Raw genomic sequence first — 27,044 nt, 5'->3', positions numbered from 1 at the left:
TTATGTAATAGAACTATCCTACTCTCTTTCCAGTCCCTTGGAATCTTGTCAGAGCTAAGACTTAGATTGAACAACTTCATCAGGGACAATGCCAGTTCTCTTGCACATTCGCATAGTACACAGGCTGACATGCCATCCAGTCTCACTGCTGTTTTCACATCAATATTTTTCAATATGTTGAACGCCTCATGTTTATCTACTCAATTTTGATATGCATCTCTGTCACATCAGATACTGCAAAATGTCCACCTGGATGACACACCTTGCAAAATGATCACTCAGCAACTCAGTTGCCATCATCATTGATTAAAGTCATCCCACCATAGTTATTTTTCCTCTTACTTGATAAATAATAATAAAAAAAAAAAAACATTTGGATTTACTTTAGCCTGCTTAGTTAATTTTCTCTCATAACCTCATTTGGCCTTTCTTACTATACTAGTCACCCTCCTTGCTTGCACTTTGTACTTCTAATGAGTATGCTGATCTCTTTTTTTCTATATATTCCCTCCAGTTTTTTATTTATTTATTTATTTATTTATTGAGCTCTTGCTTCATATCATCTCTACTCATCCACTTAATCCTTACTTGGTTTATCCTCCTGACTTTTCATATACAGTCTCTGACCACTTCACATGCACTACTGACATTCTTTCTTTCTAGTTTCCCAAGCCATGGCACTGCTCCAAGTTGACTCCTAAGTCTGTCATCATTACCAACTTTAAAACTCAACATAAACCTTTCTTTATAGAAAATTCCACATTTGGCAACTTCTGCAATCACAACTATGGTTAATCTGGCCTTGCAATCCATGTTTTCGATACAACCCACAGGATCTCCTGAAGAAAAAACCCCCATGCTCCATCATAGTAAATTCAAAAAAGAAAGACCGTTTTAAGAATCTGCGGCAGCACTCAGAAATCGACCGAATTTAAATAAATATGGTTGCATAAAACTTTCCAAAATTTGGGAAACATTAATTATCAGAGTTCCCACTTTACATCCCAGGCCACCTACAAACACTCATAGAGGATGCACCACCTAGATAGGAATTTAGAGTCACCCACATGTTTCACTTAATATTGTGTTGTATTTGAGTGTGTTGTTATAAAAGTTATTTGTAATCCCTGAAGATCTTGGTGGCTTAGACAAAATATCAGAAGCATTAAAATTAGTTTTAATCCTTTCTCGTTGCTGTAAATATTCTATTAAACCTCCGTGATAATGCTATCATTCACTATTTCTGCTTTCACTATCTTTCCTTATATCATTAACATTTGTCAATTCATTTTCTCACTTTCTACATGACTCGACATTTCTTGGACTGGCACACTAAACATTTATGACATATCCTCTCTCATTGCATATTTCTTCCCTTTCAGATCATTTGTTCCTGCCAAAATAGCCAACACTGTCACTTCTCTCGTCAGCAAACTAACAGTTTCACTACTATGAGTGATCTTTACACTTAGGAAACATGCTTTTGCCACCTTCTCATTATGTATACCTCTTATTATTGAATTTCCATACAGTACCTGCTCCCTATTCCCAGTTTTTCCATTTACTTTTTTTTTTTTTTCATTCTCCCACCTGCTACATCACACGACATTTGTTTCTCTAGTAGTTCTAGCTCCTGTTTTGTCTTGCGAAGGATGCCACATAAACACACTGTTTCACTCCTTACTATCACCTCATCATCCACATTACCTTCAGCCACTTCTTTCATGCTCTCATTTATGTTTTGTGCACTAATATTCACTACCTCCCAAATTCTCCAGAACACTTTCATTATCTTTCCTTTCATCGTTAATATTTATTACTTCATTTTCCTGCTCCCTCCCCCCCACACACTTTTGTTCTAGTTCATTTTCTCACTTTCTACATGACTCTCATTTCTTGGACTGGCACACTAAACATTTATGACATATCCTCTCTCATTGCATATTTCTTCCCTTTCAGATCATTTGTTCCTGCCAAAATAGCCAACACTGTCACTTCTCCCGTCAGCAAACTAACAGTTTCACTACTATGAGTAGTAATGCTATGTAGTAATAGTAGTAATACTATGAGTAAAAAGCAATCTTAGTAATGAATACATAGAACATATGCTATCAGGTAACAAAAAAAAAAAGCTTGTGCAGTTTTCATAATAAAAATTAAACAACTGCATAAATTTTCATAAAATGTTTTATTCATTAAAATAAGCACCTTCACAATCTACAACTCCTTCCCAACAAGATACAAGTTTGTATATTTCACTTTTATAAAACATTTTGTCTTTAGAAGTAATAAACCTATTAACTTCCAATTCAATCTGTTTTATTGCGGAACTGTATTTCACAGATGATTATCTAGCGCCAAAAAAAAAGGTGATAATTGCTTGGAGGAGTGTCAGGAGAATATGGAGGATGGGGGAGTATCTCCCATCCTAAATCACAAATCTTCTCACGGGTAAGTTTTGCAGTATAAGGTTTTGTGTTATCCTTTAAGAATATCACTTTTTTCTGATTAACTAATCCCGGCTGTTTCTGAAATAACGCATCCTGCACACGCTCAAGTTGCATCGAGTAGATCTCGGCAGTAATTCTTTGGTCTGCAGTGAGAAATTCATAGTGGACAATACCAGCTCCAGTCTACCACACGAAGCACAGTCTTCTGGGGATGAAGCAGTGCCTTTTGAAGTGGGTGGTACTGGATCATTTGGTGACAACCAGTGATAAATTTGCTTCCTGTTAGAGTACAAGATCCATTTTTCGTGACTTGACATGTTAGCAAGTAACCCAAAAATTTATAGTTTTTATGACATGAAAAAAGTGAAGAACAACTTGATAGCCTTTGATGTTTATTGTCATCTAATAATGCATATGAGACCCATTTGCTTAGCTTCCATGATTTTCCCAGTTGATGCAAGTGTAAACGAATTGTTTCACCACCCATGTTAAACATTTGTGAAAGTTCTCGCCACATTAATCTTCAATTATTTTCAACAGCAGCATGTAATTCATTATCAATAATGGAAGGTCTTCCTGAACGTGGTGCATCTTCAGGTGATTCATCACCAGAAACAAATTTTTTAAACCATTTCTGCACAGTACTTTCTGCTACCACATCTTTTTCAAATGCCACACATATTTTATGAGACAATTCTGAAGCCTTTGAATCAGAGTTTAAATTTGTAATGCAAACACGCCCAAATTGCACGAGGTTCAACTGCCATTTTAAAAGGGTTCAAAGGTACAGAAAAAGACTACACACCAAGTTAGAGCACACCGATTGACTGATACATATCCATGCCTTATGATGCACATAAAAAAATTGTGCTTTCCAAACCACTACAGAATAAAACAAGTCATTGTAGCAAACTCTACCGAAAACCACACAAATGTTTTTGGTTACCTGATATGTCATACAAAATCCCCCATGTTAAACTCGGTGAGCAAGGAAGTCTTGGTTGCCGTTTTCCTTGTATGCATCATTTCATTGGTGCTATGAAATGATGCTTTCTAAACAATATCCCATATTAAATTTCTGGAATGAACGAATGAATGAACAAACAACTTTACAGCGTAAAGTAAATAAGATGTAACCAAAAGTAATTACTAAAATTACTAATATTCATTAAAATAAGACTTATTTGTAGGACGTGTGCAACACAGCTACTACTGTGCATTACGCTAGTGCTCCCCCAATATATATAATGATATGGTGTTACTTGTAGTATGGGATTCACATCTGCTAAATCCTATTTTGATGTTATTATTATTATTATTATTCCTGATACCTCCAAGGAGTCCGAAGACTCATCGCGGGAGGACATCTTCAACTGTCTCTACACCTTACCTCTACTACGAATCAACGCCATCTACCGCCCACCTCCAACACCACCACAACTAGTAATTTTTGTCTGTAAATTGCGTGTGTTCTGAAGGGCCGATTTGTATGTATGCGGGATGAAAAACCCGAGTTTCCAGGAGAAAAAACCCTGCTACCTCCGTATGCGATCGGCTAACTCACCATCGATTGAAATCGACCAGATAAAGATTCCTCCCATATGTTGTGAATAATTTTATTTGTCCTAGATTAACATTTTTATTTGTACAACTCTAATGCCTTAAAACACTCTATTGCACCATGTCAGAAGCAACAGAAAGTCTTTATTACACCATTACAGTGGTCAGCATACTGCTTTGACTTGAACCTGTCACTGTGTCCATGGGATAAAATGAAATGCAAAATTAGATTATAACCAAGATAACTTATTAGTTGAACTTCTTAATGCATTAAAAGGAAAAGTGAAACACAATGCCACCAACTTTTGTAGAAAGTACTAAAACCTTCTACAGTGCGTTGAAACAAATATTACGACTGAAGACAGAACAGTTTATTAATTTATGTGAATAAATGCATGCTGTGTTTATATCTGCATTTGTCCCATGACCTTTTCGGATAGTGTATGTTCATCCTGTCTCTTTTAAAATGTATAATGCTTAATATTTTCTTTTATTTACTGTTTTAGGAAACAGCATCAGCAAAATGACACAAATGACTCAGGAAGAAATAATTAATAGTACAAAGACTGTAATCCAGGGTCTTGAAGCCTTGAAAAATGAACACAACTCCATTCTTTCAGGATTACTGTCATCTCTACGGGCACTTCAGCAGGAGAAAGGAGATACTAATAATCTCATGGAAGATAAAACATCTATTATTAAGAAAAGTATAGAATCTTTAGAACTTGGACTTGGAGAAGCACAGGTAACTTGACAGTCCCATTCATATTAATCTTTTATAAATATTTATTTTTAAATTAAGAATGTGTTGATAATACTCTTATTAATATAATAACTTTTCATAGGCCTGCATAGCCTTATGAAGTGACATTTGCATCCATAGCACTAGGCCACCTGAAGAAAGACTTTCTAAGTTCGATTTTAGTCACCAAAGAGGAACAAAGGGGATGAGTTCATTGCCTTGATGAATACATTTTTACCTAAGATTACTGGCATTGGTGAAACCTTTGCACTTAGTCAAATGTTGAAAGAATGTAGACTGGAATCTAGTGTAAAGAGTATAGTATTTTTAGGAAGGAGAGTAGAGATAAAACAGAAGGTGTGGGAGTGTACTACTAATGATATTGTTGGATTCTGAATATATAGAGATTGGAGTAATTATTAATTGCTTCAGAATCCAACATGATCTTCCATCACAAAGGCTAGATGTAAATATTATTTAATATTCATATGACTACTTTAATTTTGTCTAATATTTAATTATTTAATCAAGATATATGTATTAATAATGAAAAGACTGTATTAAATATTATTAAGCTATTTTATTCATTACTATATTAATATTATAAGAACCTGTATTTGATAATTTAACTGCGCATTAATTGAAATGTAAATATTCTTTGTTTATTCCTATTTGTTGAAGTTTAGCGTTGTGCAATACCTCAATTTTATTATGTTTTGTTTTGTTGTCATGGAGACATGTAAGTGAGCGAGCACGTTTTTGGAACAGCACATGGGGAGAAGGCTTATTGAAAAGAGTTTTAGAAAGAAATCACGAGAATAATTTAGGCAGGAAGAATGGATATAAAAAGGGAGAACGCTGGAAATTATTTATTATTAAGAGAGATAGAAAGGAGAGGATTGGCATTAGGTTGGAATCGGAGCATTCGGGAATCACAGTGCGATAATAGCGAGTCGGCAAGTCACTCAAGCAGCTAAATAAAATCTACTAGTCGAGAGGCGGTTAACTAATAAGTTGTAGAATAACAATTATAGCTACGGAAGACAGCTGAGTCAATACTAAATAGACTAGCAATACTTGAGTTTAGATTTAATTTCAGGACCAACCTGTCAAGGACACACAGAATCTTGAAATAAAGCATCGAGTAACTAGAGAATAGTAGAGGCTGTAAAATTGAAGTTTACCGTTAGTCGTGTTTAGAATTGTAGTGTCTAAAGAATTAATTGAATGCCGGAAGAGTGAACAACTGTGCATATAAAACCCCAAGTTAAGGAATTATTGTGTGTTGCCTTATTTCATGAGTGATCGGTAGTACTTTGTTTATGTGTTTTGTGACCGATGATTAATTCAGTTATTGCTTAGAAGAATTATTTTAATGAGTGCCGTATACTGTTTAAGTGTTTACAGTTATAAAAAGTGTTTACGTATAAGTAGATGAAGAAAAAAGATTATCAGTAAGATTATTCCAACCATTAAATTAATATTCCTATACAGAGAAGTGTGTGAGTTTCATCCTAGAAATTCCTTATGCTAACAGTAACTATTGTGAAAATTAGCTGAAGTGTAAGATTAAAAGTGTTTGTGAAGAGGTGTGTTACTGCAAATTTTATTGTATTTGGAACTTAAGGAACTGCAAGAAGACTGTACTAGAGATAACAGATTTACCATTGTCTGAGTTTGTATGATTGTACTTATCAGAGAAGCTAAAATGTTTGTGATATCTTAATTACTGATTTAAACTTAAGTGTAAAATTTGTGATTTTAAAATTAAATGTTTGTTTTTGTTAATCAAAAGTTGTATTTTGCCTGAATCTCTTTTACTGCACCATTCATAAAATATTCGAACCAAAGTGGGTGAATTAAGTAAGTCAAATATACTCGGCCTTTATATATATTAATAACATATTAACGAGAAATAGTTGAGGGTTGATTTTTCTTCAATTCTTGAACTAATTCAGATATAGAGTGGCACAGTCAACAAATATAAATTTTCTCTATATTTGTATTAGAAATCGACTAGCAACTATTTTTTGTTGAAGAACATCCTAGTGACTAACAAGTTGGATCCAAAGTATAGATTGAGAAGAAGTAGAATCCAACAATATCAAATGATTTGAGATCAGTTAGGATAGAAACTCATGAAAGCAACAATAGCAATAATCCCCCATGAAAAGCGGGTTTGAGGCTCTCTGTTTTGAAGAAGGCCAATGGGATAAAATATATGATGGATATTGCTATAGACCCTTGAAAAGAAAAAGTGGAACAATTTAAATATTTAGGAGTAATGATAACTAGCAACCAAATGAGATGATGGAAGTGCAGAATTAGATAAAAAGAGGAAGTTTTTTTTTTTTTTAATATTCTCTCTCATGTCATGTAATCAGTTCAGAAGTATTCATTGGAAAACTAATGTAATATGTGAATATTTATAAATAAAGAATATATAAATCAATAATTCATTAATTGGTTAAATATGGATATGAAATCTGGATATTCATGACATGGGTGGAGAATTTGATTTCACATTTTGAAAGGAAAATCCATAGGAAAATATTTGGCCCAGTGAATGACATAATAGTCTCTGGAGGATCATATACAACCATGAGTTATATAAATTTTATAAAGAACCCACAATATCTAGCATGATAAAATTCAAAATGTTGGAATGGGTAGGATGTGTTTTTCTTATGAAAAATATTTCATAAGAAAATATACCTAGGGTCCAAATAGTAAAACAAGTAGGGGTTAAATGGATGAATAACACCATTAAGCTTGAGCTGCAAAAAAAGAAACAACTGTGGAGGGAATTTAAAGAGAAAGGTGACCTGCAGGCACATGAACAGTATAAAGCGCAGGCAAGAAGAGTAACGAGTGTGGTAAGAAAAGCAAAAGTAGATTATGAAAGGAAACTAGCTATGCGAGCTAAAGAGAATCCCAAGCAGTTCTTTAAATATGCTGCATGCAAAAAAAAAAACTGTACACAGCAGAATGATTTTAAGGAATGCCGATGGTAAGGAGGTCACTGAATCAGTCGATATAGTGGAATTACTGAGTGAGCACTTTGCAAGAGTATATCCTCCAGGTGGTGACACTGAAAGAATGAAGAAACCATTAGTTTATATGGGAATCGTGATGAATGAAGTGGAGGTGAATAGTCTATTACAGAACCTTAATGTGAATACATCTGTGGGATTGGATGGTATTACGGCACAGGTCTTATGTGAAGTGGCTAAAGAATTATCAGTGCCCTTGACCATGTTGTTTAATCTGAGTCTCGGGTCTGGTTTAGTACCGAAGGTGTGGAAAGAGGGGAAAATAGTTCCACTGCATAAAGGAGGATCCACGACTACTGTTGAAAATTACTAACTGATCAGCATATCAGGAGTCGTTGTCAAGGTCTTGGAGAAAGTAGTCAAGGGAAAAATACAGGAATGGATTGATGAAAATGAGATACTGTACAGGGGACAGCATGGCTTTGTGAAGGGTCATGCCTCAGTAACTTGCTCAAGTTTTATAACACAGTGACGGCTGAACTGGATAAGGGTAATGGGTTTGCAGTGCTACTGCTGGACCTGGCTAAGGCCTTTGACAAGATACCACATGGAATTCTAATCCGTAAACTGCAACATATGGGAATGGATATAGGGTTGGTCAGATGGATAGGTGGGTGGTTGATGGAGAGATATCAGAGAGTAGTTTATTCAGGAGTAGAATCCAAAAGATGGCCTGTGACTAGTGGTGTGCTGCAGGGTTCTGTTCTTGGACCACTGCTGTTTAATTTTTTCATTAACGATATAGAAAAGGATCTAAGAGGGACGGTTCATTTATTCGCTGATGATGCAAAGTTGGGTAGGGCAATAGTGAATGCAGAAGATGTCAAAATCTTGCAGGATGATCTGGATAGATTGGAGTTCTGGGCTAAGGAGAATGGATGCCTATTTAATGTGACAAAATGTAAGGTTATGCATTTTGGGGTGAAAAGATTAGCAGCAGTATACCACATTGGTGGAACTGTACTCCAGGAGATTGATGAGGCCATGGACTTGGGAGTGTTGGTGGACAGGGAGATGAAGTTTAGGGGACACATTGCAAAAGTGGCTAAATCAGCTCATCAAATCACTTGGTTGCTGAAAAATACTTTGATGATCAGAGACAAGCAAGTTATTGTTCCTCTGTACCGATCCTTGATAAGACCTCATCTCGACTACTGTGCCCAGATTTGGTCGCCTAGGTTTCTTCTTGATGGGGAGGAGGTGGAGAGGATCCAGAGGCGATTGACTAAGATGATAGCAGGTCTATGGAATGAACCTTATGAGAACAGGTTGAAGATTTGTGGGTTGCAGAAATTGGTTGATAGGTAGAAAAGGGTAGATATGATTGAGACATTCAAATTGCTGAAGGGTTTCTATAGGATTAATTCAGAGGATATTTTTGAGATCAGGACTGCTGGTGGGAGAACTAGGGGACATCTATGGAAGCTGGGCAAGGGTGTTAGAGCTGGGTTCTTTACTTTTAGAGTGGTAAATGAGTGGAATAAGCTGCCAGCGTCTGTTGTGGGTGCTATGACAGTGAATGAGTTTAAGGCAAGGTATGATGGATACTGTGAGAATGTTGAATAGTTGTGTGGACATGATGTTTAGGGTCTCCCTCGATGAGTCTAAGGACTCCCTGGAGTCGCCCATAATAATAGTAATAATAATTTATTAAGCATCTTTAAGAAGACAATGAATAGTAAAAGGCCAAAAGAAAACCTTAGAAGAAGATGGATAGATACCATTAGTCAAGATAGCAACATCCCATTACAGTGTCCAAACTGGAGAAGTAAAATTTTGGACAGGAGGTAACAAATCCAGTTGGCCAAATTTAATTTGGGCTGTAGAGCTATAAGGAGAAGAGAAGATGCTACAGATCTGGTAGTTCATTTGATGGACAAATGCATTACCAATTTACCTTGATGGATACTAAAGGAATAATCATTATGGGGTAACCTAAATTATTTGAACATTGATTGAGTAGCAGAGAAAACTATAAGAATGAAGTAGAATATATTGAGCCATTGTGAAACAGCATTTTGTGAAAGAAGGAACTTAAGGTTATAGTTAAATTTGTTCATAGCATCAGAAGGGGTCTTAGTGAAGATTGCAACTGTTTTATCACTGGTGATCATGCCACACTGACTTGGGAAGTAGCTAAGTATGTGAATGTTTCAATTAGGGTGGATTACATGCTGAACTACAAAGCTAGAAATTATGACAAACCCAGGCATGTTTGATCTTGTGGTATCGGTTACAGAGTGGAAAGGATAGCAGCGCATGAGAGGCTTTGAAAAGATGCTTAAATTGTGCAGTATCTGAATGTGTCCACAGGGCTTAGAAAAACAAATTGTGTGGGAGTGAAATGGATGTTGCAATCTTATTAAGCAAGAGATCCATAAGATAATGATGTGGAAGAAATATTGTAAGAATAAGGGTGAGAGGGGTTATGAAATAGACAGAGCACAGGCCAGAAAAGTTGAGTTATGGAAAGCTAAATTGTAATATGAAAAGAAATTAGCTGTGCATGCTAAAGGCAAACTAAATTTTATCATTATGTGTCAGGTAAAAGAAAGAACAAATGCAGGAGAATAACCTTAGTGAATGCAGACAGTACTTTTGTGTTAGCAGCAGATTGTTCAAATAATAAAGGCTCATTTTGCTAAGATCTATCAACCTGGTGTATGCAACATGGTGTGTAGGGCTACACATGCAGTAGATCAGGACTGTCCAAAGCACTGCCCGTGGGCTGCATGTGGCCCGTGGTGTGATTTTGTGCAGCCCGCCTGTTGGGTTTGAATTCACGAGTGAAAAAAGAAAATGACAATTTGAATCAAATGCGTATTAGATATTTTAGTTTATCAGTAATCGATAATCTCAATGTTGGTAATTTTATTTGGTGCTTTTACATCACTATATACCCACATGTTTTTCAAATATTAGATGTGTCACAGAAGCATTCTTACACTGTTTCGTTCCAACACGCATGCTCCGGGAGCTCACCGGGAAGAACGTGAGCCTGCGACTAGTGTGCAATTAGTGTTATTCGTTTGTTAAGCTTCCGAGGGTGTTTCGCTGCTGCTCACCAAACCTTAGGTAATCCCTTGGATTACCTAAGGTTTGGTGAGGTTGGACAGCCCTGCAGTAGATGAAGAAGTGGATGTGCACAAGAAGTTGCATAACCGGGATAAAAATTTGACAATAGAGATAGATGAGATATCAACACCTATGTTAAAGGAATGTTCAACTAATCTGGTAGGCCCTTGACATGTTAGCCCTTCCTAGGCTAACTAAATCTTAGCCTAGGAAGATGCCAAAGAAATGGAAACAGTGTATGATAGTTTCATTATTCAAAGGTGGTGCAAAAACTGTTGTATCTAAATAATGGCCTATCAGCATCTCTAATGTGATGGTGAAGATCTAAAAGAAGTTGATGAGAACTCACTTACAGAAATGATGTGATAGACCAGCTGTGTTTTGCAAAAACATGTAAAAGACAATCATGCTTGATCAATTTGCTGAAATACACTGGTGTCCAAAAGCTAAGGATGAACTACATTTTTTACCTGTATATGAAAAAATGTTCATGACTACAGCCAAATGTGGACATAAATTTATTGCCAGCATATTAATAAATTATATAAAAAAAAGTGTTATAAATTTCAAACAAATTAAATTGCGGTACATTTTTGGCAAAAGTTACAAATTTCCTAAGGATATAGTTAAGGAGTTAATGTACAATGCTTATAGAAAATGAGACATTTCAGTATGGAATACATCCATCTCCGAGCTGTGATGCAGCTCTCACAATGTTGTACCATGCTTAGCACCAAGTGATTCAGGAGTTCTTGAAGCCAACTGGCATACTCCTCCTTCAGAGCAAGGATAAGGCCTTGTTTGTTTTCCAAAGGGGAATTTCGAGCAGCAGTGCACATCCCTATTGCATTCCAAACATTCTATCAGGTTGAGATCTGGGGAGTCTGCTGACTACTCGATTCAATTAATATCCTCAGTCTCTAGAAGTATCTCTGTTGCTCATGTACAATGTGGTGTGGCATCGTCATCCATAAAATGAATTCTTTGCCTGCGACACCACAGAACAATCAACATTACACTGAAGAACTTCATTGCAATATTGTTTTCTATCATAGTCCCTTTATTCAGCACTTGTAGCTCGGTGCATCCATTAACCATAAAGCCTCTCCAGCTCCGCCATATCTATCCCTTTCAAGAACATTCTTGCGATGGTAAGCAGTACCACTTTCACACCAGATTAAGTGTTGTCTAGAATTGGAGGAAAGACTAAAACAACTCATCTGTAAAGAGTGCATTAGCCTATTGGTGCTTTATCCAATTTTATGGATACCATACCACTGAAAACATGCTGTACGATGAGCTGTGGATAAAGGAATGCATACTACATGTATGCATTCCTTTATCTACAGATAAAGGATATGAATGCATACCCACTTGTTGCAGACATTTTGCTACAGTTTGTAGCAAACTGTAGCTTGAATGGAGCTGACTTGCAAGCTCACCTGTTTTGTGCGTCGATTATGTTTTGCTGTTATAAACCAAAAATCTATCTTTATGCTCCATAGTAGAGTGAGGGCGTCCTATTAGCAAACATCTGGAACACATTTTATTGGTTTGAAATGCTGTCCAGAGCCTGGTTACAATGCTATATGACATTCCAAACTATAATATAAGTAATTTTGTGGTCTTCTTCAAGCTTTCCAGTAATCTTCCCTGTACGAAATCATCTAGATCATAGATGGGCAACAGCAGGCCCGCGGGCCGCATGCGGCCCCTAACGTGATTTTGTGCAGCTTGCGGCAGGATAAAAACGTCACAAAGAAGCTGACAGACTGATGACCACCTTCAGGATTTGTTACGAATATTGTCATTGTCGTTGAAAATCGACTTTGATGAACTTGTTGCCATACATGAAAGCCCACAGTGTTCTCATTAAGTTGTGTTACATGTAAAAACACCAGAAATATGTAATTAAATTTAATTTATCAACTTATATTTAAATCAATCAAGTATATTATATTATATTGTTCTCCCAGTAGTAAAATGGTTTAAAAAATATAGTAATTCAATACATATATAACTATTGCCTTGAAAAAATGCAGAGTTTATTTTTATTTAAGATATGTCTTAAAGTGTGCAGCCCGTGACGCTACCACTCAGCATATATTGACCCTCGTATAGAATAAAGTTGGCCACGCCTGATCTAGATGATGTCTTTGGGATATTTCAAGACATTCAAGTTTGCAACTTTATTCCTTCACAAAAAAGAACTTCCTTAAAACACAGTTCGTGAAGCAATATATATGCCATGTTGTTGGGTAATTTGAAGTTGTTATCTTCAGAAATAATGTTTATCTTTAGGTTTGGACACCAGTGTAATAATTTTATGTTGCAGCTTAGTTGAATAAAGGGAATGAATACACTATGATACTGTTGGATTTTGCTGAGATATTTGATAGGATATGGTTTCAGGACTGTACAATGTTAGTTATGAGGATCGGCTGAGGGAATGTTAACTACAAGTTTGGTGGATAGCAGAAGGAGAGGTGATATGATTGAGACTTTTAAACTGTTGAGAGGTGGTTACAGGGTTGACACTGGGGAGTTCTTTTGCTTGGTTGAACAGCCGGAAGGAGTGATGACAAGGGCCATCCCTGGAAATTACGAAAGGAAACTATGAACAAGATAGTGAGGAGTGGTTTCTTTGCATAGAGAGTGGTTGAACCATGGAATGCATTGCCTGATAGAGTGGTGAGAGCGTGAACGGTCAATGAGTTTAAGGAGTGGCATGATAGACTTTGTGTTTCCTAGGAGGGACCTCCTGTGATGAGTCTTTTGACTCCATGGAGGCCTAAATAATAATAATAATAATATCATATGAAAGGCTGTTGCATAAACCAGAGAAAATGAGATTAGAATATAAACTGATAACTTGAATAAGTGGGTTGCTGACTGACAGATTTTAGAAAGTGGTATATGTTGATTTTGTGAATTTGTCAGATTTAAGGTGACAAGTGGTGCGTACTCCAGGGGTTAGTCTGTAGACCATTTTAGTCCAATCTATACATTAATGATTTTGGGAAGGACCTGTCACAAAATTGTCAGTTTGGTGATGCAAAGATAAGCAGAATAATCAGGTCTCACCATTAAGTGACATATTGTGTGTGTATGTGGAGTGGATTTAGCACACTTCTGAAAGATAAGTAAATTTTTCATATTTTACTTGATAATATTAGATTAACTTATTGTTGATTTTGTTTTAAATGGGTGTGTGAATGACTGAGCTATTTAGTTTGTAAGTAAACCTTGTATTTTTTTTTCTTTTTTGTTTTCATATAATTTTGCCGGTATGCACCAATGTGTGGAACAATGGCAGAAAAGACCATGTTGCTATTTCTTTATTAATGTCGATTTCGTTCTCCTCTATTTTCTTGGCCGTATGCTCAACATTAATAACATAATTTTCCAATCTACAGCAGTACTGTCTACTCTACTAACATTTGCTGCATTCTCATCACATAATCGGCTTACTTTTGAAGGTAACATACACCCTCTCTCTCCAGTTTCAATTTCCTTCCACATATCCATATGGCTGCAAAAAGAAAAGGAGATAGCAAGGAGGATGGCTATTCATTTGAAGCAGTCTGGTGTGAGATTAAGGCCAGTAAGACTAAATATACATTTGGTTGTTGCTATAGGCCAGGGAGTTCTACGGATGATCTGGGAGGCACATTGCAAAATTAGTACAATGAGTACAGGTTGAGTGATTATTATGAGGGACTTCAATTATGGAGATATAGATTGGAAGGGAGAAAGATCATATGGTAGGAAGGAAATGGATTGTATATACCTAACTTAGGAGTTAGATGGGTGAGTATCATTAAGCATGAGCTGCAGAAGAAGAAAATGCTGCAGAGGGTATGTGCTTAAGGGTCAAAGCTGTATAACTGAGAGGAGACCTCCACATAGCCTTTAAAGGAATGCAGAGAACTGACCAGAGCTTCTGACCTAATGTCCAATCCTTATCTTCTCGTGGTGCACCCTGTTGGGTATCTACTTGGAAATGAACAAACGAGGATGGGCTGGCAATTTGGGATTTAGCCGACCAAATTGTATTCTTATTGGTTAAACCAAAATAAAAAAATAATGGTACAACATGACAAAATTTCATGCCGGCTGGGGCTTCGCCTGGTTAAACAAGCCCCCCCCCCCCGTTGTTTTCACCAGGGAACCAGGGCGAACAGCAAAAAGTCCGCTACTGGAACACATCTGAAAACACACCCCAACTCAATATCACCAGAGTTAAAGATCGGTACTATCAACATAAGAATCCTGAATGGCAAAGAAATGGAGCTAGCTGAGGAATTAGATAAGTACCAGATCGACATAATAGGGGTGACTGAAACAAAAAAGACAAAAACTGGTGAGATCTTTCTGAGCAATAAATACAAAATGTTATATTCAGGCAATGACGATCAAGGAAAAGAAGGAGTAGCCATAGTATTCAACACAAAATATGAGGCTAATCTTCTTGAATGGCAGGCAGTCTCAAGGCAGAGTAATGTGGGCAAATATGAGAATGGGGAACTGGACAATGAGACTTATTTGTGCCTATGGTCCCACAGAAGGTTCTACTAAGGTAGAAGTGGAGAAATTTTTTGATGCTTTAGAAAAAGCAACTGACACAATGAAAAAGGAAAAGTTGGTCCTTGTTGGGGATCTAAATAGCAGAGTAGGAAATGATTATGAGACATACAAAAATATTTTGGGAAAATTTGGAGAAAAGAGCAAAGCTAATAATAATGGCAAATATCTGTTGGATTTCTGCTCAGGACATGGACTGGTTATTACTAACACCATGTTCCAACATAAAAATGTGCACAAATTCACATGGAGAGAAGAGGCAAGGAATAAGAAAAGCCTCATTGACTATGTTATTGTTGATAGTGATGTTTTCTCCCTGGTGCAGGACACCAGAGTGTACAGAGGATTTGAAATCGGAAGTGATCACTATTTAGTCTTGAGCAGGATAAAATTGAATTTCATATTGAAAAGAATAACATGTAAGAAAGTTTTAAAGCGAGTAAAAGTTGAGCAGCTCTCAGATGTGAACTGTAGACTAAAATACACAAAGATTATTGAAGAAAAAATGAAAGAGTTTTGAAAACAGGAATGAAACCTTGGAGATTCACTGGCAAGCCTTGAAGTAAACCCTGATTGATTCAGCTAGAGAGGCATGTGGTGAGGTTGTCTGCAAGGATAGAAAAATTAGAACTCCATGGTGGACACAGAAAGTTAAAGAGGCAATGAAGGAAAAGAAGAAAGCATATCAAAAGTTCCTGTCAAATAAGTCAGCTTGTGCTCTTAGAGAATACAGAGACAAATGCAAGAATGCTAAACACTGTGTAAAACTAGCTAAACAAAAGTCATGGGAGGACTGTGGCAAGAATATAGAAAATAAATATCAAGAAGGTGGCAAAATATTCTGGAGGTTGTTGAAGAAGCTTAGGAATGAAGGAAAGAGTGCTGTAAAAGGAGTTAGAGATGATACAGGTGACATGAAAACTGGAATAAAAGATATGCTTGAAGTATGGAGTAATTACTTTGAAAAACTGCTAAATGAAACAAGCAGTGATGACAGCACAGTGGTAAAAAAATGCTGACCAGGCATGCAGTCTGAAATACATATCCATACTTGAAGTAGAAAAATCCATCAAAGGCTTAAAATGTAGAAAGGCAGGAGGAGTAGATGATATTCGACGAGAAATGCTGAAGTATGGTGGTATAAAAGTCTTACAGTGGCTGCGCTGCATAGTTCAGAAAGCCTGGACAGAGGGACGAATTCCCGATGATTGGAGTAGAGTTCTCATAGTACCCATATATAAAAAGGGAAATAAAACTGAATGCGAGAATTACAAAGGTATTTCCGTACTAAGTGTTCCTGGCAAGATCTATGCAAGTATACTTGAGAAACGATTGAGAAGAATTGTGGAAGAAAAGCTCAGTGAAGAACAAGCTGGATTCAGGCAAAATAGAGGCTGTCAGGATCAGATTTTCACTTTACGACAAATAGTCGAGAAAGCATGGGAATATAACAAAGATCTGTATTTAAGTTTTGTCAATTTGGAAAAGGCATATGACAAGGTGCCAAGAGAGAAGCTATTCAATATGCTACAGTTATATGGTGTCAATGGGACATTATATCAAGCAATACTTAGTCTTTATTTGAGTTGTAAGTCAGCAGTTAGAATTAAAGGAAGTACAGGAAGATGGTTTAATTAAATCTGGTGTGAGACAAGGATGTACCCCCCCCCTCTGTTATTCATTATCTATATGGATCACATTATGAAGGAAAGTGGTATTAAACATGATATCAAAATTGGAGATGTTAATGTCAGCTCTTTGCTTTATGCGGAAGATGTTATACTTCTAAAGAAATCCGCTACAAGTCTGCAAGATTCTCTGACTAAATTGAATCACTGTTGTAATAGATATGGTATGATGGTCAGCAATAAAAAGACAAAGACAATGAAAATAGGCAGAATCATTGAAAATGTCAGCTGTTTTGTGAATGGAGAACCTGTGGAAAAAGTAAAACATTTCAGCTACTTAGGCACGATTTTTAGTGAAGATGGTAAATTAAATATGGAAATAGACAACAGAATCAACAATGCTGGTATAGTGGGAAGTCAATTGAATAAATTCATATGGAATAAGAGAGAAATTAGTCAGAAAACTAAATTAGCTGTATACAAGACAGTGTTCAAACCAGTTTTAACTTATGGATCTGAGAGCTGGGTCAGAAGTAAAACAATTGACCAAAGACTAGAGTCTGCAGATACGAGAGTCTGAGAAAGATTAGAGGTCTGAACAGATGGCATCAATATCAATATCATATTAAAAACGAGGATATTAGGAAAGAATGCTTGACATTATCAGCATTCAGGAATGCATTAGCAGAGCTATTCTCAGGTGGTATGGTCACTTAAATAGAATGGGAGAGGAAAGATTAGCAAAACAAGTGTTCTCTGCCAGGTTGGCAGGAAAACGACCCAGAGAAAGACCAAGATATAGGTGGATTGATACGGTACAAAGTGCCTTAGACGATAGAAATACAAGATCTGATAATTTTGGAGTCTTGACAAGTAACAGACTGATTTGGAGGAAAATTGTAGATACGAAGTTAGTAATGATGTAATTTTTTCATGTAGTACTATCATATCCTGTACACCCATTGAGGGTACATGGCAGGAATTTGATGATGATGGGTATATAAAGAGAAAGGTGCCCCGCAAACTCATGAACGATATAAGGTTCAGGCAAGAAAGGGAACTAGCAGTGTCTCTGACTAAGCTGTTTAATTTAATTCTCACTTCTAGTACAGTTCTAATGAAGTGGAAAGAGGGCAAAATAATTCCCTTGCATAAGGGAAGTTCTAAGACTGCAGTAACAAATTATAGACTAATCAATATCTCAAGTGTGGTGGTAAAAGTACTGGGAAAATTGGTCAAAAAGAAAATTCAAGAATGGGTGAATAAAAATATGATACTGTATGAGGGGGCAACGTGGCTTTGTGAAGGGTCAGTCATTCCTTAGTAATTTACTATCTTTTTATAATAGAGTATCATAGTTTGATAAAGGAAATGGCTACGTGATCATTCTGCTAGATTTTGCAAAGGCATTTGACAGAATACCACGTGGTACTCTTATGCAAATTAGAACAAATGGGGATGGATATGACACTGTTTTACTGGAGGGGCAGTAAAATCGAGGCAAAAACAGGTGACTAGTGGTGTGTTTGTGAGTGTGTTGCATGGTTCAGTACTGGGACCATTGCTGTTTAATTTGTGCATAAATGATATAGGAAATAACATTAAGGAAATATTTAGTTGTTTGCTGAGGATGCAAATCAAGATAATAATGGTAATTGTGGAGAGCTTGAAGGACAATCTAAATGGGTTGCCAGTATGGGCAAAAGATGATGGGTGTCAGTTTAATGTAGAGAAATATAAAATTATGCAATTTGGGATAAACAGATTACAAGCTATGTACCACATTGGTTGCACTCTACTCCAGGGAATAGATGAAGCTAGAGATTCAGTTGTGATGGTAGACAGAGAGTCAAAGTTTAGAGGACATGTTGCTAAGGTAGCTCATAAGATTACTTGGCTGTTGAAGAACACATTAACAAGTAGAGATAAGGAAGTAGTTATTTCTTTCTATAAGGCCTTGATATGTCGACATCTGTATTACTCTGCTCAAATCTGGTCTCCTGAGTTTCTTGGATGATGAAGCAGTGGAGAAGATTCAGAGGCACATGACCAATATGGTGAGTGGTCTGTGGAATGTTCCCTATGAAGATAGATTGAAGGTATGTGAATTGCAGAAGTTCGTTTGTCTAGAAAAGAAGAAAAAAGAGTGCATACGAATAGAAAGAAGAAATACTACAAGGATGAACTTAAGGAATTGAAACATCTCAGAAGTATGAATGAAAGCATATATTTCTATCAAAAGTTAAATACTAGTCGGAAAGATTTCCAGCTTAGAACAATATCATGTAGGAATAAGGAGAGTATAATTTTGAGTGAGAATAAAATGATACTAGGAAGATGGGCAGAGCATTTCGATGAACTATTGAATTCAAATATATCTGGTCAATTAGATGATATGGAAGAGAGCCAATATCTAGATGTTGAACCAGTACCAACAGATGCAGAAGTGGAGGCAGCTATTAGAAAACTTAAGAACAATAAGGCCCCAGGAATGGATAGGATACAAGCAGAATTAAAAGTGTAGGTATAGAATACTTCAAGCAGCTGTGTCAACTTATCAACAAAATCGGGATTAATGAAACAATTCCAGACAAATGGAATCTGAGCATCATATGCCCCATCCATAAGAAAGGTGATGTAATGATGTGTTCTAACTATAGAGGAATTAATTTACTATGTACAACTTATAAAATTTTCTCTAATATTCTATTTAAGAGACTTTTCCCTATGTAGAGAATGTTACTGGCGATTATCAGTGTGGATTCCATCAAGGAAGATCTACAAATGATCAGATTTTTAATATACGCCAATTACTTTAAAAAATGTAATGAATTTGGAATTGAAACACACCACCATTTCATTGATTTTAGAGCCACAGATTTATTGCAATAGAGGAACTAGAGATTCCACGAAAACTTATTGCTTTAGTTAAAGCTACAATGAGAAATACTCATTGTCAGATCAAAATTCAGAATACGTCTGATCCAGTTTATATCAAAAATGGTGTTTGACAAGGGGATGGCTTAGCTTGCTTATTGTTTAACATAGCACTTGAAAAGGTTTTCAGAGATGCTGGCATTAATAGAACTATTTTCTGCAAGTTAGTACAAATTATGGCATATTCAGATGATATCGATATTATAGGAAGAACATGAACAGCAATGGAAGAAACTTTTATCAGTTTAGAAAAGGCAGCAAAGAAGATGAATTTGCAGATTAACCCAGAAGAAACAAAGTATATGCCAGTAACTAGAAAGATTTGTGATAATAATCCTTCTCAAATTGAAATTGGTTCCTGTAAATTTGAAATTGTGCTTGGTTTTATATACTTGGGATCCGAAGTTAATTGTAAAAATGATATCAGTACTGAGATTCAGAGACATATTCTTTCTGCAAATAGATGCTTTTGTGGACTTAGGAAATACCTAAGGTCACATCTGATCTCAAGAAAAACAAAGATAATGATGTATAAAGTACTTGTAAGATCAGTGTTAACCTGTGCCTCAGAAAACTGGGTATTATCAGTGGAATGAAAGATTGCTAGGCCTGTTTGAAAGAAGGGTTCTCAGATGTATTTTTGGAGCAGTACAAGAGAATGATGTGTGGAGGAAAAGATATAACCATGAACTATACAGATTATTTAATGAGCCAGACATTATTAAGTACATAAAAATAAATAGATTAAGTTGGGCTGGACATGTTATACCCATGGATAGTAATAGATATAGTTAAGAAGATGTTTAATGCTAAGCCAGAAGGAAAAAGAAACATTGGAAGACCTAAATTAAGATGGGAAGATGGAGTGATGCAAGATATTAAGATTTTAGGAATCAAAAATTGGAGGAGTTTGGCATTGAATATGGAAGGCTGGCAGACGTTTCTGAAGAAGGCTAAGACCCATGTAGAGCTGTCGAACCAATGATAACGATGATGAATTGCAGAAGTTGGTTAATAGGAGAAAAAGATAGGATATGATAGAATCATTTGGCTGGAGCATTTAGCATTAGCATTTTTCACTCATTCACAACTTTCCAAACAAAAAAACTCCAGCTTTTTGCTTGGAGAGTTGTGAATGAGTGAAATAGGTTTCCCAAGTCATTTGTGAGTGTTTTGTGTGTTAATGGGTTCAAGGAGAGGTATGATAGATTGTGTCGGTAGTTTGGGTCTCTCATAATGTATCTTCAGACTCCATGGAGGTGCCTGTACAGTAATAATAATAATGCTACCAGTATGCAGCACTTATAGAATGCTTTAAATAGCCTGAAAGCATTCTATCAGTATTGTATATTGGTAGCATCTCCGATTGTGTGAACAAATGATAACGGCACTTTAGCGTAATGAGATTTTTTATAGTACCGTATTTACTGTATTTACTTGAATATAACTTGCACTTTTTTCCCCAAAATTAAAGTTAAAAAATTGTGGTACGAGATATATGCAGGGATTTTTTGGAAACTAAAGTTTTTCAGGCAAAAACTAAATCGATGTTTATAATTAAGTCCTCACTATTCATTATAATTTATAATTGCTCACATTATTTATACAAGGAATGCATTTAAATTTTAATTATCAAAGTTGTTTATCAGCTGCTCACCTTCATCATGCGATATATTTGAATCTTTAGTGACAGTGCTTCTGTAATTAACTTAAAACATACAATTTCATTCTTGCTTGTCCTTTTATCATTTCGGAATCATAAGATCTTTGAGTTTATTATAACTTTCAGTTTAAAACCATCACTGTAACTTGAACATTTCTCCATATTTCAAGCAAAAATTACCAGTTATTTACAAGACCTGAGATACATAATAAACAATCTTCCACAGATGACTAATGAGAAGTGAAAGCAGAGCATGAAACATTCAGCAATGGTAGGCCGGTATAGACAGAGCATATGATTGGTGCGGTACTAACAAAAGACTGTGCAACTCAACAACAAAGGCAAGCTGACAGTTGTTGAGTTGAAATGCTGATTATCTTCACCCGAATTCCAGAATATCTGAAACTGCCATAACAACATTCACTATATATTTCTTTCTTTTAACACATTCATGTTGGGGTGGTGTTTTGCCTGTTTATCATTTGATGGAACTTCTCATGACTGTTTGTGTACCACTTCTGCATTGAGTGGGCAGGCTCAACTGACACACAGTTTCAGCCTGTCAGTTGAATTTTATTTCTACTTGTTTACATGCCACTTATGCGTCAGGCTGGCAGGTGGACTCCCACACACATTATACAGCATGTTAGTTTCAATTTTCTGGTAGAATTTTATTTGAAGTTAGCCTTTGTGATCTGTCCTAATGCCATCAAAAATTTCAAATGCAATTGAACAAAAGCTTATTTCATGTAATTGAAAATTTGGAAAATAGTTTTGCTTGAGTCTTTACAGCATAGTTTCTGGAGGGGACATGTGATTCATTAGTTAGTGTTGTTTTTATCCGTTGTCTCTAATTGCATTATTTGTTGACAGATATATTACACAGACTGCAAATGTCTCTGTACCTTATTCAGTGATACAGTAAAACTACTTTTTTGTAGCATCTGCAGTATAATGATTATTGAGGAGGGTGTGCTGTTTACTGCAGCGAGCGAGTTACTATCGCCCCAATGTGAACGTGCTTAAACTTCTTTTGTGTGCAAGGTATATGCAAAACGTTTTAATTTCTTTTTTTGTAAAGTAAAATCAGGGGTGCGAGTTATATTCAAGTAAAATTACCAGTAATTTACAAGACCTGAGATACATAATGAACAATCTTCCACAAATGACTAATAAGAAGTGAAAGCAGAGCATGAAAAGCATATATTATATTGATGGGATAATGCTACAAGAGATTGATGAAACTACCGATCTTCAAGTTATTGTGGTTAGGAATTTGAAGTTCAAAGGTCATGTTGTTGGCTAAGTGGTTAACATATCCTCTCTCTCTCTCCTTCCCCCAACCATCAAGCTGGAAGTTCAAATATCATTGTGGGCATGGTGATATATGTTTGATTGTCCTCAGGGGAATTTATAGAGGAATTTCATATACTGGTATATGACCACTTACTTAAATTAGTGGAGGCCTGAATTGGCTTGAAAATGTTCCATGGTTGGTTTCTAGAGCAGGGTTTCTAGTTCAAGTAAAATATGAAGAAAAAAATATAAAAAAAAAGTTATGAAAATCTTAGCTCACCAGCGATACTAATGTACTATAGGTTTATGGTCTTTCTTGTTATGGGTGGGAGTTACACACTTAAAAGGAAGAAAGAAACACCATAGCAGAACTTGCAAATACAACTCAAAGGACAAGTATTTTCATATGACTAGACTTATGAAAATACTTATCCTTTTGGATTCTAAGCAAATAAAGAAGCTGGAGAAAGCATTCAAAGATCAGATCATATTGGAATTATGAAATGTAGATTATAAGGACAGTTGATTTTATCAACTGTCCTTATAATCAGTTGATAAAATTTTTCATTATACGGAAGCTGGACCCCATGTGCATTCTAACCACACCTTTACTCAGCTCCTAAGGATACCTTGGAGTTACCTCCTCCATCAGACACTCCTGTTATTTGAAGTTATGGAACATTCCAGGTTTATTAATAACATAAAACTGTGTACAGATAGTAGGAAGCAGTATTTCATCATAGCAGTTGAATACAGGTGGTATGGCAACACAACGTGAACTCAGTGACTTCAAGAGAGGTATTATCATGGGCTGTCACATTGGTGACATGTCCATATATGCCATTGCCACTGAACTGGAGCATCCAGAATGAATGGTTGGCGATGTGATCAACAAATGCAGATGTTCTGGCATCACTAGTGCAGGAAAACACTCAGGGCAGCTGTGAAAAATGACTGACAGAGACAGGAGGTTGTTAAAATGGGTGGTACGCAAAAACCAGCTACAATAGACCGTGATGAGTTCCAGAGCACTAATACCATACAAAAAGAACTCCATTTACTGGGTTTCCGCAGAAGAGCAGCAGCACACAAGCTGAACATCAGAACAATGAGGTGCAAAGAGCGTGTGAACTGCATGATTGACCAGTAGTAAACAGTACTCTGGAGCGTTGAATCAAGGTTCACCTGTTTCCAACCTGATGGCAGGGTATGGTGTGGAGGAAGCCTTGTTACCACATTGTGATATACCCACAGTAAAGTTTGGTGGTGGAGGAGTAATGGTGTGGGGGGTGCATTCAGCTGGTTTGGTGTGGGACCACTGGTCATTGTTCTGTGAAAGCAGCTCAGTACCTTGATATTCTGGATAATCAGGTGCTGCTTATGCTGTGGAGTTTTAATGCAACAGACCCATATTACTATCAAGACAACAATGCCCCATGCCACAAAGCTGCAGCTGTTATGGAATGGTATGAAGAGATGGGCATTAAATGAACTCAAACCCCCATCAAATACCTGTGGGACAAATTGGAGTGGCAGTTGATGTACATCCTTGATCTGGCACTGAACTCAGTGTGGCTTTGATGAAGGAATGGAGACAAATTCCACCTGATGTTTGCCACGCATTGGTGGAAAGCCACCCTCAAAGGGTGCAGGAGGTGATCAAAGGTGGACATACCCGATATTAGGGTTCTGCTGGTATCAATTGTAAATTGCTAAAGTGTTTGAACAGTTATTGGTGAATAGTGTATTAGCTGTCATAGTAATGACTGCAACAAATTGCCACACCATAAGTTGGTAAGTACACTTAACGAAGTGGGATTGAATGATAGACTAGTGAGTTGGATAGGTGACTGACTATCAGATAGGTATCAGCAAATTGTTTATGAGGGGGAACCCATATCTCGAAAGAGGAAAGTCACGAGTGGTATGTTACAAAGGTTTGTCTTAGATTGTTGTTTAATTTGTAAACTTATGATATTGGGATGGATTTAACTGGTGATATACAACTGTTTGCAGATGAAGCAAAACTTGGGAGAATGATGAGGAATTAAGCAGATGGCTTTAAAGGAGGACTTGAATAGATTGTATGAGTGGGCAACAGTATGGAACTCTCAATTCAGTGTTGCAACTTGTAAGGTTCTGAAGTTTGGTAGGCAACAATGGGATGCAAAGTATACACTTGGTGGAGAAATTGATGAGACAAGATGTTAGAGTAGTGGTGGACAAGGATCTGATGTTCAGATGTCACATTGCACAAGCTATGAAGGCATAACATCAGATTATGGCAGTGATGCAGAGGAATTTGATCATCATCAAATTCACCATCATCAAATACTATCTTCAATTTTCCTCCAAATTAATCTGTTATCTATGAAGACTCCAACATTATCAGATCTTATATTTCTGTCTTCTAAGGCACTTTTTACTGTATAAATTCACTATATCTTGGTCTGGATCTTTTTCTGCCAACCTGGCAGAGAACACTAGTTTTGCTAATCTTTCCTCTCCCATTCTGTTTAAGTGACCATACCACCTGAGATTAGCTCTGCTAACACATTCGTAGATTCTAACAATGTCAAGCTCTTTCCTAATATCCTCGTTTTTAATATGATACTGCCATTGATTCCATCTGTTCATGCTCCTAATCTTTCTCAGGACTCATCTGTGGTTTCTAGTCTTTCTAACCCTAATTCATGGAAATAAAGAGGTTCTGGTTCCATTATATAAGGCCTTGATCAGGATTATTATATCGATTTGGTCCCTTGGTTCACAGTGAAGAGGATATATTGGAGAGAGTCCAGAGATGACTGACGAAGGGAGTAACTGGTCTTTGGGATGTGGATATGATGGCAGATTTAAAGAATGCAACTTGCAAATCCTTGTGAATAGGAGAAAGAGAGGGGATATGATCAAGACATTTAAGTTAGTATAGGGTTGTTACCAGGTTAATGTTGAAGAAATTTTTTATAGAATGATAAAGGGGGGGGGATAACTGGAAGCTGTATAAGGAGCCTGTTAGCAGGGGCATAAGGAGCATGTTCTTTGCATGGAGAGTGGTTGGTGAGTGTTATGTGTTGCCTGACATTGTGGTGAATGCAGATTATTGAATGAGTGTAAAGCATAGTTTGATGCTCTTTGTGTGACAGTGTTTGCTTCCCACAATGAGTGTTGTTTTGACTCCATGGAGGTCTGGTGTTAATAATAATTTTTTTTTTTTTTCTGTTGAGTATTTTAGATCTATATATTATTTTATCGCTTCCAGACTGCCAGACGTATAGGAAATAAATGCGTTGTGTAAGCTGGGATCAAGTTCAAAATCTTCACTACCACACCAGAGATGCTGATAGGTTGGTGGTTGGACACATCAGTTTTTGCATCACCCTTGTACAATGGAATTATCGTGCATTTCTTCCATTCCTGTGGCATCATTCCTGAGGTGATAACTTAAGTTATACAAACATGTGACAGGCTTAGCCATTTGGTTGAACATTCCTTTAGCAAACATGCTGATATTCCATCTGTCCCTATTGGCAAATTTTATCCAGGTTATGCAACAGCTCTTCAACCTCATTTTCATGTACCTCTAACTCTTCGTCCAATGTAGTAGTAGCACTTGTTCACCATGTTACATACATTTGTTTGATATATCTTAGTGAACTGAGCAAAATCTCATTAGCTTCTGACCCTAGAGTACCATCTTCATTCAATAAAGTTATTCTTCTACATTTATAAAGTTATTCTTTCTTTTGCTTGTGGCATAAGGATAAAATTCTTTTGGACTGCCTTTAGCTTGTGTAGCCAGTTTCGTTTCATACTCTGATTTAGTTTCCACACAATACTCGTTACTTTTCTGGCCTATGCTTTATATATTTCATGACTCTTATTCTCACAATATTCTTTCCACATCATCATCTTCTTATGGATCACTTGCTTAATAAGGTTGCAGATCCATTTCACTCTCAACCTATTTATTCTTTGAACTAGGATGCATTCAGATACTGTCTCATTTACTTTTTTCAAAGATTCCCATGCATTGTTGACATTTGCTGATACCAT

The 27,044-nt window shown here is 36.5% G+C and overlaps 1 protein-coding gene across 2 annotated transcripts in view; it reads left to right on the top strand.

Moving 5' to 3' along the window:
- The window catches only part of Klc (kinesin light chain), a 261,355-nt gene that overhangs the window by 7,384 nt on the left and 226,927 nt on the right, over window positions 1–27,044 (top strand). For both annotated transcript variants that reach the window (XM_090399037.1, XM_090399036.1), the window contains exon 2: window positions 4,517–4,755. In XM_090399037.1, the coding sequence (XP_090255163.1) occupies window positions 4,534–4,755 (222 nt within the window). In that variant the 5' untranslated portion in view covers window positions 4,517–4,533. The remainder of the gene's footprint in view (window positions 1–4,516; window positions 4,756–27,044) is intronic.

This window comes from Typopeltis vanoorti, chromosome 10 (assembly GCF_054136105.1).
Source record: "Typopeltis vanoorti isolate ZY-2024b chromosome 10, IOZ_Tvanoo_1.0, whole genome shotgun sequence".
Classification (NCBI taxonomy): Eukaryota; Metazoa; Arthropoda; class Arachnida; order Uropygi; family Thelyphonidae; genus Typopeltis; species Typopeltis vanoorti.
The sequence above is the reverse complement of the archived record's forward strand: the minus strand, read 5'-3'. Positions and strand labels throughout refer to the sequence as shown.